Source organism: Sorex araneus, chromosome 8, assembly GCF_027595985.1.
Source record: "Sorex araneus isolate mSorAra2 chromosome 8, mSorAra2.pri, whole genome shotgun sequence".
NCBI lineage: Eukaryota > Metazoa > Chordata > Mammalia > Eulipotyphla > Soricidae > Sorex > Sorex araneus.
Genome location: NC_073309.1, coordinates 30,365,085 through 30,377,909, shown reverse-complemented (window position 1 = coordinate 30,377,909; position 12,825 = coordinate 30,365,085). Strand labels below are relative to the sequence as shown.

Below are 12,825 nucleotides of genomic sequence, written 5' to 3'. Positions count from 1 at the left end.
TTAAAACATGTTAAGAAGATGGAAAGACAAGCCACAGGCAGGAAGAAAAGGTGTCAGGCCATTTAACTGACCAAGTCTGGACAAGAACTGAGTGCTGAGATAAAGGGGTATACAAGATAACCTTTCGGCACCTGTACTGCAAACCATAATGCCCACAAGGGGAGGAGGAGAGAGACGGAGGGAGGGAGAGGGAGGAGAGAGAGAGGGAAGGATGGAGAGAGGAAAAGTGACTATCACAGAGGCAGGCGGGGGTGGGACATGGGGGTGGGGGATGGGATGGTGGGGTGGGGGAGGAACTGGGGACATTAGTGGTGGGAAATGTAGACTGGTGAAGGGATGGGTATTGGAACATTGTGTGACTGAAACCCCATCATGAATAAAAATGTAACTGTGGGGGCTGGAGCGATAGCACAGCGGGTAGGGCGTTTCCCTTGCACGCGGCCGACCCGGGTTCGATTCCTAGCATCCCATATGGTTCCCTGAGCACGGCCAGGGGTAATTCCTGAGTGCAGAGCCAGGAGTGACCTCTGAGCATCGCTGGGTGTGACCCAAAAAAAACCAAAAAAAAAAAAAAAGTAACTGTGTATCTCACAATGATTTAATAATAATAATAATAAACTAAAAAATAGTAATAGAAATGGCAGATCTGGGGGCCAGAGACAATTCCAGGGGTCGAGAACCGGCACCCTCTTGCGTGTGGCACAAGCCCGGCGCCCCCACCCCGTGCCAGAGCTGCCAGGCACGAGCGGGCTCTGTGTCTGTGAGTCCCAGCACTGTGCCACGGGCAGTTGTGAATGCCACAACTAACAGGTATGACACCAGCAAGCACCACAACTGCACAGAAGTGCAAGCACCCCGGCCCGGCAAGAGTGCAACACCTCCCCCCCGCCGTGAGCATGCATGAGCACCACAGTGAAGAAGTGTGACCCCAGTCCGCACAAGTGCCACATCTCAACTCCAGGAGTGCAAACCCCAGCGAGCACTGCAGACAAGAACGCAAGCATGGGACCGGGGGGGGGGGGGGGATAGCACAGCAGGGAGGGCGCTGGCCTTGCACGCGGCCAGCCCAGGTTCGACCCCTAACATCCACACGGTCCCCCGAGTCCAGTGATTCCTGAGCTCAGGAGCAAGTGAGCCCTGAGCATCCCCGGGGATGCCCCATCCCCCAAAGAAACAGAATGCAAGCACCATGACAAGCAAATAAAACCACACACACACACACACACACACACACACACACACCATTATCAACAACAACATTAACAGGGATGGGTGGGGAATAAACGGAAATGTAAAACAGGCAGAAGATCCGAATAGACATTTCCCGCAAGAAGACAGACAAACTCTCTACACGCACATGAAACGAGGCTCAGTATCACTAACCATGAGGGAGATGCAAATCACAATCACAACTCAGGCTCACCTCACACCTGTCTGGACGGCTCCTACCCAAAGGCCCGGGAAAGACAAACGGGAAGGAAGCCAGGAAAGTGGGAACTGGTGGAGCCGGCACAGGGGCCAGCAGGCAGTGTCCCTCACAAACTAAAATCAGATCCACCTGGGGCCAAGCACTTGAGCAGCGGGTCAGGGGCTTGTCTTGCATGCAGCTGACTCGGGTTTGATCCCTGGCACTGCACACGGTTCCCGGGGCCCTGCCAGGAGTGGTGCCTGAGTGCAGAACCAGGAGGAAGCCCTGAGCATAGCTGGGTGTGGCCCCGGGAAGCAATGATTAATTAATTAAACCTAATAGATCCACCAGATGACTCTGCAATTCCACATCTGGGTATTTAGAGAAAAAATAATTCACCATGTCTGGTATGGTTCAGTGGTAGAGCACATGACTTGCACGCCAACACCACCCCCAAAGAAGGCTGACCCTCTTAAAGAGATACACACACCCTCCTGTTCATGGCAGCATCGTCTGCAACAGTTAAAGACATGGGAACAGCCTCCGCGTGTCCCCCATCAGGGATGAAGGGATAAAGAAATGTGCTATGAGCCACACACAGAACAGCACAGAATTCTGCCATTACGAAAAAATGAAAACTCGCCATTTGGGAGATACAGAGACATTGAAAGCATAATACAGGGCCCGGGGAGAAGGCTCAGAGGGCTGGAGGGCATCCTTTGGATGCGGGCACCCCGGACTTAATCCCTAGCATCGCAGGATCTCCCAAAGCCACCGGTCATGACCCCTGAGCACCACAGGTAGGACCCCGAAAGAGAAAATGAAAAAGAAGCCAGAAAGCGTCAAACAACAGGAAATAAGTCAAAGGGTGACAGAGACCCTGATGGGCTCTAGAAAAAAAAAAATTTTTTTTAAATTACGAACGCATTCATACCTACAGAAAGCAGGTTGGTGTCGGGCAGCGGTGGGAGCCAGGGGTTGGGAGGAGTGGACGGAGGGGACAAAAGTACAAACTTTAGCTAAAAATAAGCCGTGTCAGGACAGCTCGGTGGCAGAGCACATGCATTCCCGCCCATGGCCCTGACCCAGAGCTCTGCTGAGAGCAACTTGGTGTCTCCAGACCACCAAACCACCAGGCTTGAGGCCCCCCGCCCCCCAAACAATCCATCAGGCCAAGCACCACCCCATGGTCTCGGCCCCACATGGTACTGGAGGTGGCCGGTAAGCAAGGCATGAGGGAGCCATGCACCACCGTGGCTGAAGTTCTCATCAGAAGGGCAAGGTGGTTAACTAGGGCGTTGGCTGTGGTGTCCGGGGGTGCATTTCATTCTCTCTTAAGGCACTCCCACCACTGGCGGCCACCAATCCGCGCACACAAGGACCCTGAGACCCAGTGCTCCATGGGTCAACGACACCCCAATCAAGACGGAGAAGGATAACCAAGGACCATGAAGAGTTTGAGAGGAGCGTGGGCAGGCAGACCCTGGCCCTTCGTGAGAGAACTGGCTGCCAGACCCAACACGGGGCAGGCCAATATTTTTGCCGATCACGTGCTATTTCTATCCATTTTGTTCTTGAGCCATGCCTGGCTCTGTGCTCAGGAGTCATTCACCACTGACGGTTTACTCAGGGGGGCCCTACGTGGGGCCAGGAGTCGAGCTGGGGGATGCAGCCACTAGGCAAGCACCTTCCGCTCTGTTGTTTTATTAGAAATGCTTCTTTTAGGGATGGGGAGACGGTGCGGCGGGTAGGGCATTTGCGTTGCACATGGTGGACCCAGGTTTGATCCCCAGCATCCCACTTAGCTCTCGAGCACCACCAGGAGGGATGCTCCCTGAGCACTGCCGGGTATGGTCCCCCAACACAACACAAAACTCTGAGGGCTGATAGCTACCCCCTGATTGACAACGTGCATACCCCAGCTGGGGGGGTGGCCTCTGAAAGGCCATCACTCAGTCCTCCAGAGGGAAGGCACAGGGTGGGGCGGGCCAGAGCCCTCTGAGGTCTGTACTGCCCCCTGCTGGTGGGAATAGATACCCTGGATTTCCAAGAAGCCCCTCCAAGGCGGGGTGTCTGTGGGGGTTCGGAGCTCTGCCAGTGCCACAAGGAGACATGCTGGGGCCCTGGGGAGGGGTGGGGTGGGATGCTGACCTTCTCCGGACACCTCTGCCTGACAGTCGTAGGGGAGCTGCAGGCTGGACATCTGGAGGGGGGGGGGGTTGGTCCCAAGGGGCGGGGGAGGGTAGAGAGGAGCAAGAGCTAGCATGAGGCCTGCAAACCATCCTCGCGGCTGAGGTCAGCTGAACTGGGAAGGACTGGCCTGAGCTCTTCTACGGGTGAAGCCAGGCATCTGCAAACAAGACCTGGGGCAGACACGGGGGCTCACTGCCTGAGCAGTGGCTGGGGCGTGGCCCGGAGGCTCTCGGCCATTGAGAATCCCGAATCCCGTAGCTTTGTACCCGGGGCGGCTCGAGTGCCCCACCCACCGCCAACAGAGCCGAGTTCTGGTGCTTAAGAAACAGACCCGACGAGGGGCTGGAGCGATAGCACATCGGGTAGGGCGTTTGCCTTGCACGCAGCCAACCGGGTTCGAATCCCAGCATCCCATATGGTCCCCTGAGCACCGCCAGGAGTAATTCCTGAGTGCAAAGCAAGGAGTAACCCCTGTGCATCACCAGGTGTGACCCAAAAAGCCAAAAAAAAAAAAAAAAAAGACCCGATGAGATCAGGCACGGTGAAGTGGGGGTGGTGGGAGGGATACTGGGATCGTTGCTGCTGCAGAATGGACACTGATGGAAGGACGGGTTACTCGACCATTGTACGATTGAAACGTAACCACGAAAGCTTGTAAGTCTGTAACTGTACCTCACGGGGATCCATTACCAAAAATTAATTAATTAATAATAATAAATAAAATATTTTTTTAAAGAAAAAAAGATCTGCACGAGGGGCTGGAGCAACAGCACAGCGGGGAGGACGCTTGCCCTGCACACGGTCAACCAGGGTTCCACCCCGGCATCCCATAGGGTCCCCTGAGCACCGCCGGGAGTGATCCCTGAGAGCAGAGCCAGGAGGAAGCCCTGAGCATGGCCGGGTGTTGAAAAATAAGCGAAGAAAAGTCTGCACAAGCTGCATCATTAGCTCCCACAAACGTTCCTTGAGACTCGGGCCCACAACCCACTATGCCTTTGGCAATCCCTCCCTCCTCCACGCCTCAGTTTCCCCCGGCAGCTGAGATGTAAGCTGCGGAGTCCTGGTAAGACGGGTCGGCCAGAGAGAGCACCCTTAGTCCTTCAGGGGAGGATTCTGCAGAGGGAAGAGGAGGCCCCGCCTGGGCATGTGTGAGGCCCGGGGTGGGGGCGGGGGGCGCACTGGCATCTCCTGGGAGCTCCAAGCAGGAGGTGTCCACTCCCTCGGCACCACTGCCCAGCGGACCCTGTTCTGCCATCGCTCCCGTAAGGCTCGGGCAGAGGAGGGGAGAGAGAGACACCAGGGAAACGGCTCCTGCATCCGCTGCACCCAGGCTGCCACATGGCCCTAGGCCCCGCACAAACGACTGTACAGCCCCGCTGCCCGGCCCGTGAGAGAAGCGCAGGGTCGAGTCGTGCCAGGAGCAACTCCCCGGCTGGTTCCTCTCCGTCCGCCCTCTCCCTCCGGGCTCCTCTCCTGGCTGAAAGGCCGAGACCTTCAGCCAAGAAACCTATTTCTAAGGTTCCCTTTTTAAAAAAGGCAAGCACTGCCCTCCCGGCGTCCTTCTGGAGCCAGGCCTGCACCCCTGCTCTCAGCTCACCCCTTCCTCCAGCCAGCAGGACCCAGAGCCCTCTGCCCTCCGGGCGTCAGTGACCCCCAGCTCCCAGGCCCCCCACAGGACCTGCACAGACCCCACTGAGCTCGGGCCCTGCCGCCTGCCTGCAGGGCAACTGCCCAGCAGAGCTAACATAGCCTGGCCCATGGTCATCTCACGCCAAATCACCCGCAAACCTAGATCATGAGGGCACCAAAGCCCCCTCACACACACACACACACACACACACACACACACACACACACACACACACACACACACTCTATGGAAGCTCAAAGGGTAGGTTTGGGAAAGCTTCTTGGAGGAGGTGACTTCTAGTCAAAATATGACGGATGGGAAGGATCTTCCAGGGAAAAGAGAGTAAGCCCGTGTCATGGGTTAGACGAGTCACCTCCGTTCCCAGAGGGCCAGAGGGGACACGTATCAGCGTCCCTGCACGAAGGTGCAGTTCAGAGTGGGAAGGTACAGACACAGCAGGTCTGGAGGGCAGGAAGGTGACACCGCTGACGTCCCCGATGGTGTCACGCCAGCTCCCCACAGCCCATCTTCCAGTGGGTGTTGTCTCCTTATCACCCAAGTCTGGTTGCTGGGACCTTAGGGTCCATCTTAACTTCTCCCTGTCCTCGGTCACACAACTGCCGAACCTCCTGTTTCTCCCCCACGGGCCCCGCCCCTGCCCCCCACCTTCTGCTCTGGAGTAAGACCTGCCCAGGGTGTGGTAGGGGGAGGCCATCTCCTAGAAGACCACCCCCTCCATTTCTTCCCCCCCTCTCGAGGCACCCAGGACGGGCCTGACATGACATGGGAAACACGCAAGTCAGCAAGTCCCCAGAGTGACTGGGGACGGCCTGGCCGCCTGCCCCAGGCCCCCCCACCATCATTCCAAGGACACTGTGAGTTCCTGACAGGGCTCCCCGAGGACTGTCCCTTCCGGGCCTGGCCCTCCCGGGGTGCCCCTGGGGGCCCAGGAAGCCCAGAAAGAACACCAGGGGCCCCAAGGCTGAGTCACTCCCTTGGGGACAGTCCTCAGACCCTAGTCCAGTCACACAGTGGGGGGAGTGGCTGCGACATTCAGGACGCTTCTCCGCAGCCAACGGCAGCTGTGGGGTCGCCAGGGCCTGGAGGCTGGGCTGATAGATACACATGTGCGCCACCCACATGGGGGACACCCCCCTTCCCCACCGGCAGGGAGGGGCCCCCAGGGAGCCTGAGGCAGAGCACAGAGCAGGGCCCTGCAGAGCTACTTCCTGAGAGGCCCCCCGGGGGTGGGGCAGCGGCCAGCGGGAGGCCGCACAGGGAGCCAAGGAAAGGGCTGTGCGGGAAGGGGATTCGGGGCGCACGGCTGAAGCCTCCCTCACAGACCCTCCCCAGCTCCAGGTCCTGGCACGGGCTCAGCCTGACTCCCGGGGCCTGTGGCCTGCAGACCCCCACCCCATGCATAGGCCAGTGGGGGGGGGGCCTTGCCACTGGCCCTTCTGGTCCTGCAACACCCTCAGCGTCCCGAGACTACACACACGCTGGCCACCAAACTGCCACCTCCTGGCGCCACGGAAGGGGGCTCCGAACCCCACCCGCTCCGCTGGGCCTGCGCAGACCACTGAGCAGGGGACGCCGTCCACAGGGACACGGCGCCCAGCCCAGCTGCCCTCCTCTCCCTGCCCTATCACGGAGCCCGGGGAGTGGGGCTGTGTCCTCGGCCCGGCCCCCTGCTCCTCCTCGTGCCCGTGACACTGCCGAGTCTCCCCGAGGCACTCAGTGGGGTCCACGGCACACACGGCCACGGACCACCAAGGCCCCCTGAGTCGGGAGGCCCACATGGCACACAGCGCCCAGGCCCGGGGCCCCAGGGAGCAAAGCTTCTCCCACCCCAGCCTCCAAACCCGACGGGGCGGTGCCAAGGGGCAGGGCACTTGCTGAGCTGCCCAGCGGCCCACAGGCCCCGGCTGCTCCCAGAGAAGCAGATAAAGGGGCACGGCCCAGGGTCCCAATCAGAGCCCGGCCTGCAGGCTCAAAATCCCACACAAGGCCCGGCCCGGCCCAGCCTGACCAACGGCCTGGTTACCCTGAATGCACACGAGACTCATCAGCCCCCAACTCACCTCCTCCCTTCCTGTCTGAGCTGTGAGACTCCCCCAGAGGGTGCTCCCAGCTCTGAGCACAGCACGGTCCCTTCTCTGCAGCCCTCTCGCCGCACACGCTCCCTCTGCCGCGGGGCCCACCACAGACACACCCCCAACACACAGGGGCCCGGGGCCTGCCGGAAGCACCTCGCCGCCCTCCCTGCCCAGGCCCTGGTCAAGAGAAGCCCCCCTCCCCAGGGTCCAGACCCCCTCCCCTGCTGGCTGGCTGCCCCGCGGAGCTCTGGAGCGGCTGCACCTGCCGGGGCCGCCCTGGGTCCCAGCCTCAGCTGGCGCGGGCCGCGAGCATCCCCACCCAACTGCCAGCCAACCTGCCGGGGTCTCCGTGGGGCATCTGGGGGTCCGCAGCAGGCCGCGAGCTCTTTGCAGGCAGAACTGGCGGGGGCAGGGAGGTGAGTGGAGGGAGGGGCGCGAGGCAGGGCGAGGGGTTGAGGGGGCCCAGGCTCCGGCACGGGGCAGCCTCTGGCCCCCACGGGGCCCCGAGCAGCCAAGGGTGGACATCCATCATCATCACAGGACGATGATCACAGCATCCATCACAGGGTGGACGGCGCAGGCTCTGAGGATCCCACTCCCACGCGATCTAGGCCCCAGCCAGCTCCAGGCACTGCAGGCGCCAGCCTGACCAGGACACACCCGTCAAATGCGGTTCAGACTCTCGGCCACGCTGGGGAGAGCAAACCCCACCTCGCACCTCAGCCAGACACAGCTTCCGGGACAGCAGCTCAGGGAGGGTCCGGGGCACCTCTGAAACCACTGCAGAGCCACGAGCCAGCCCCACGCTCTGTGCTGGCACACACGCGCACACACACTCACAGATACACACAAAGACACAGATACACACAGACACATGCAGATACAGACATACAGAGATACACACAGAGACACATACAGATACACACAGACACATACAGATACAGATACAGACACACACGAGACACACAAACACAGATACACAGATACACACAGACACACAGAGATAGACATTAACACATATACACACAGAGGTGCAAAATATACCGCCAAGGTGAATTCCCACTGTGCACACACAGACACAGAAACAAGCACACGCGCACACACACACAGAGCACAGTGCCCAGACCAACATCTGCACACAAACAAACGCACGCGCACACATACATACACGCATGCACATACATACACACAGATGCAGAGCACACAGCCCAGGCCAACATCTGCACATACACCAGCATGTATGCATGCAAGTATACATATGCATGGAGTGAAACAAGTGCCCATAAAAGCATGCCACACACACACACACACACACACACACACACACACACGTGTGAGCTGAGTACCCCAGACAAACATCCCCATACAAAATCCTCACCCCACCCCATTCAAGCCAGGCAGGCAACCCCCCTCCTTATGCACAGGGTAGGGGGAGGAGCCCTCAACATCGGGTTTCAAAAACCCCACTTCCCCACTGGGCCTGCTGACCCCCACACACAGTCAGGGTCAGAGTCTGTGGGGGACTCTGGGCAGCCCAACGCACTGAGCTTGGAGACACCTGAGAGGGGGGTGGGGGCTGAGAACCCCGTGCTGGGAGACGTGGCTGAGCAGGTGTGGGGCAGCCCTGCGGTACGGACCCATGGCCAAGGGGCACCCCCAAACAGCCGGGACAGAAGACACCATCAGAAACACCCCCGTGGGAAAGGCGGCAGGTGCCCTCCCGAGACGGTCAATGGGTGAGTCGTGGGGCGGCCGAGACCACGGCGGGAGGCAGGACGAGGGAAGGGAGGCCAGATGCCAACTCCTCAGGATCTCATCGGTGGGAAGGGCGAGAGCGCGGGGGCAGCCCGGGACAGCGGGCAGAGACCCCCTCTGCTGGGGGGAGGGGCGCGGAGCTGCTGCCGGGGCGTTGCTGCCACAGGCACCCGTGGGCCCCAGGCACTCTGGAGCTGCCCACGGGGTGGGTCACAGGAAGGAGTTCCTATAGCAGCCCTCTGCTGGCGTGGCCGTGGCCGAGATGTAACACGATGCCAGAGAAAGAGGCAGGGAGGGAAGTGGAAGGCTCGAGACCCCCAGGAGGGAAGGGGTGCTGGGGGTGAGACCCAGGGTGGCTAGCCCTGTGTGCACGAGGAACCCAGCTGCGCTCTGGATGGAGGGGGAGACAGGGCGCCCCTCTCCCCAGCCTCGGGCCTCCCTCTGTGCCTTGGGCCACACGGGAACCCTCGGGGCTTTGAAAGCTCTTGGAGAAAAGGCTGAATTTTCCCAGGTCCAAGACCACTTGAAGCTGAATAGGGAAAGTACCGAAATAACTTTGTAAGCATTCTGTTTTGACAGTGTGCCTGAGGAATTCGCCACGTTTAGAGGGGAAATGTGAGCAGTTCAATCTATTCAATGTCATGACAGACAAAATTGAAGCATAATTGCCCCTGAGTGCTTGACAACTGGAAAGCACTTTGTTTCAGAGACGGGGTGGGCTGGGTGTGTGGGGGGGGTGAATTTATGCTGGGAAACGCGTGCGACTGTCAAAAGTCAGGCTGGAATGTGAGTGGAGCCACGACAAGACAAGACTCTGATACTCGGATGGAGACGCCGCTGCAGCTCTGAGACCCTCACCCCCCGTCCGACGCGTCTCAGAAACCGCAGAAGAAACCCTTGGCCCTGAGAGTCAGGGGCGAGAGGAGGACGAGGCCCCGCTGGCACAGGCCAGGGGCTACGCTGTCTTACCGATCATGTGGTTGGCAACGTGGATCTGGATCTCTCTCTCGTTCTCGAAAGTCATCTGGCACTTGATGCACTGGTACGTCTTTTTCTGTGGCGAGACAAAGAAGGAAAGAAAGCGGTCAGGAGTTTAGCAAAGAGCAGGGCTCACAAAGAGCTCACAGCGGTCCTGCCTCGAGACGCCCCAGAACAGCTGTGTCCCCAGCCAGGTATCTCCCGGTCACCTCCCCACTGCCATCGAGTCCAGCTCTCCGCCCTGGGGAAAGAGGGGCAGCTACTTTCCAAGCCAGCACTGCCCTGCTGTGCCCAGGGAAGTGTCCCCATACCAAGAAGCAGAAAAAGGAGCCTGGGGGAAGCTGCCCTGCTTGAAGTGGGCTCAGATCCACCTGCCCACCTGTTACCTACCCACCTTCCACCCACTCACCCACCCACCACCACCCATTCAACCAAACTCATCTATCCATCTTCCACGCACGCACCATCCACCATCCATCCAACCACACTCCATCTAGCCGCCTTGCACTACCCACCCTCCACCTGCCCAGCCCTTCAATCATCCGTCCTCTACATGCCCATCTTCCACCCTAGCCACCTTCCATCTACTGAGTCATCCATCTCCCTGTCCACCCATCTATCCCTCTCACACGCCCTTCCATGCATGCATTCATCTATCCAGCCAACTACACAACTAACCACCCAACCACGTTTCCTTACCCTACTCCTCCACCCTTCTGTACATATCCATCCTTCTCATGTACCTATCCATGCATTTATCCTGCCTGATGGCCATGCATCCTATACACACACAAACCCGCCTACCCATCCATCATCCATCCATCCATCCATCCATCTACCCACATACACCCTGATCCAACTGCTCATACTCCACCTGCTTTCCTACCCACTGTGCGCGCGCTCTCTCACACACACACACACACACACACACACACACACTCCTCTGCAAGCATGCATCCATCCATCCATTTATTTATATCCCCTAAGAACCACGTGGCCACACAAGGGCACCGCCCCTGGCCAGTGCAGTTCTCAAGAGTGACTGGGGCACCCCTCATTTCCCTAGGCACATGGGGCCCCTGGCCCAGAGGCAACCTATGATAGCTGCCTCCTGGTCCTGCATCCACATCCCAGGAGGCAGCAGACATAGGTTGCCTCTGGAGACCTGAGGACGGACAGACAGACAGACACAGACCACTAAGAAGCACCAAGGAGTCACAGACCCACTCCAGAAAGTGGAGCTCACACGCGACACTGGTGTGCCCTGCAGTGGATGATTGCCTGGGGGGCTTCAGAAGGGGAAGGAGAGAGACTGCTTCAAAACATCCCATCTGGGTTGACCAGGAAGGCCACTCAAGAGGTGGGGTACATGCCTGAGCTCGAGCCCTGTCACCACATGCCCCAATCAAGCACCCTGGGGTAGCCACTGGGGTCCTTAGCATGGCTGGGTGTGGCTCGGTGACCCCCAACCAAAGACTAGGCGTGAGCACTGCACAGTGAGGCCAGCACCACCAAGTCAGCATCCTAGGGAGAGACCCAGCGCCTGAGCACGGCTGAGGGTGGCCCCATAAAAACACCCTGTCTTGGGGCTGGAGCAATAGCACAGCGGGTAGGGCGTTTGCCTTGCACGCAGCCGACCCGGGTTCAATTCCCAGCATCCCATATGATCCCCCGAGCACTGCCAGGAGTAATTCCTGAGTGCAGAGCCAGGAGTAACCCCTGAGCATCACCGGGTGTGTCCCAAAAAGAAAAAAAAAATACCCTGAGTGCTGAAAGGAGGTAGAGGGATACACCTGCTAACCTGTCAGTCCCTGTACTGCGAACCATAATGATCAAGAGGAGCGAGAAAGAGAGAGAGGGAGAGAGAGAGAGTGTCTGTCATAGAGGCAGGCTGGGGGGCAGGAGGGAAACTGGGACATTGTTGGTGGGAAGTGTGCACTGGTGAAGGGATGGGGTTGGAACATTGTATGACTGAAACCCAATTGTGTAACTTTGTAACTGTGCATCTCACTGTGACTAATGATAAATAAAGAGCTAAATAAATAAACAAATACCCAGTTTTTCTGAAGAGCCCGTTGTCACCAGCTCTACCTCTGACTTTCTGGCTACACACGCAGGGGCAGCCGGGGGCCTCCTTCACCTGAACTCCCCACCTGCCTCCCTCACTGGAATTCCCCGAAAAGACATGCCTGGTCTTTCCCCTTCAGGCCCTTCCGCCTGTCTCTTCGCCTGACCGTGGCCCCTCAAGGACACGGTTCGAATACCGTGGCCCCTCAAGGACGCGGTTCGAATACCGCCTCTTCTCAGAAGCCCTCCCAAGTGGGAAAGTCATACCAAATGGAGAAGGGAACACCAAGTAAATTGTGAGTGGAGATCCCGCATGGTAAGGGAAATGCGCGCTGAAAGTGGACTAGTGACCGAACATGATGGCCACTCAATGCCCCTATTGCAGACCACAACACCCAAAAGGAGAGAGAGAACAAATTGGAATGCCCTGCCACAGAGGCGGGGTGGGGTGGGGGGATGGGACTGGGGGGGTGGGAGGGATACTGGGTTCATTGGTGTTGGAGAATGGGCACTGGTGGAGGAATGGACTCCCAAACACTGCATGAGGGAAAAACAAGCACAAAATGTTTGAATCTGTAACTGTACCCTCACTGTGACTCACTAATTAAAAAAAAAAAAAAACAAATTTTAAAAAATAAAATAAAATAAAAATAAAAATAAAAAAAGAAGCCCTTCCAAGTGACACGGGAGTGAAGCTG

General features: G+C 58.4%; 1 protein-coding gene across 2 annotated transcripts in view; it reads right to left on the bottom strand.

Moving 5' to 3' along the window:
• Nucleotides 1-12,825, bottom strand: part of ZNF423 (zinc finger protein 423) — a 346,485-nt gene that overhangs the window by 118,151 nt on the left and 215,509 nt on the right. For both annotated transcript variants that reach the window (XM_055146043.1, XM_055146044.1), the window contains one exon: nucleotides 10,052-10,136. In XM_055146043.1, the coding sequence (XP_055002018.1) occupies nucleotides 10,052-10,136 (85 nt within the window). The remainder of the gene's footprint in view (nucleotides 1-10,051; nucleotides 10,137-12,825) is intronic.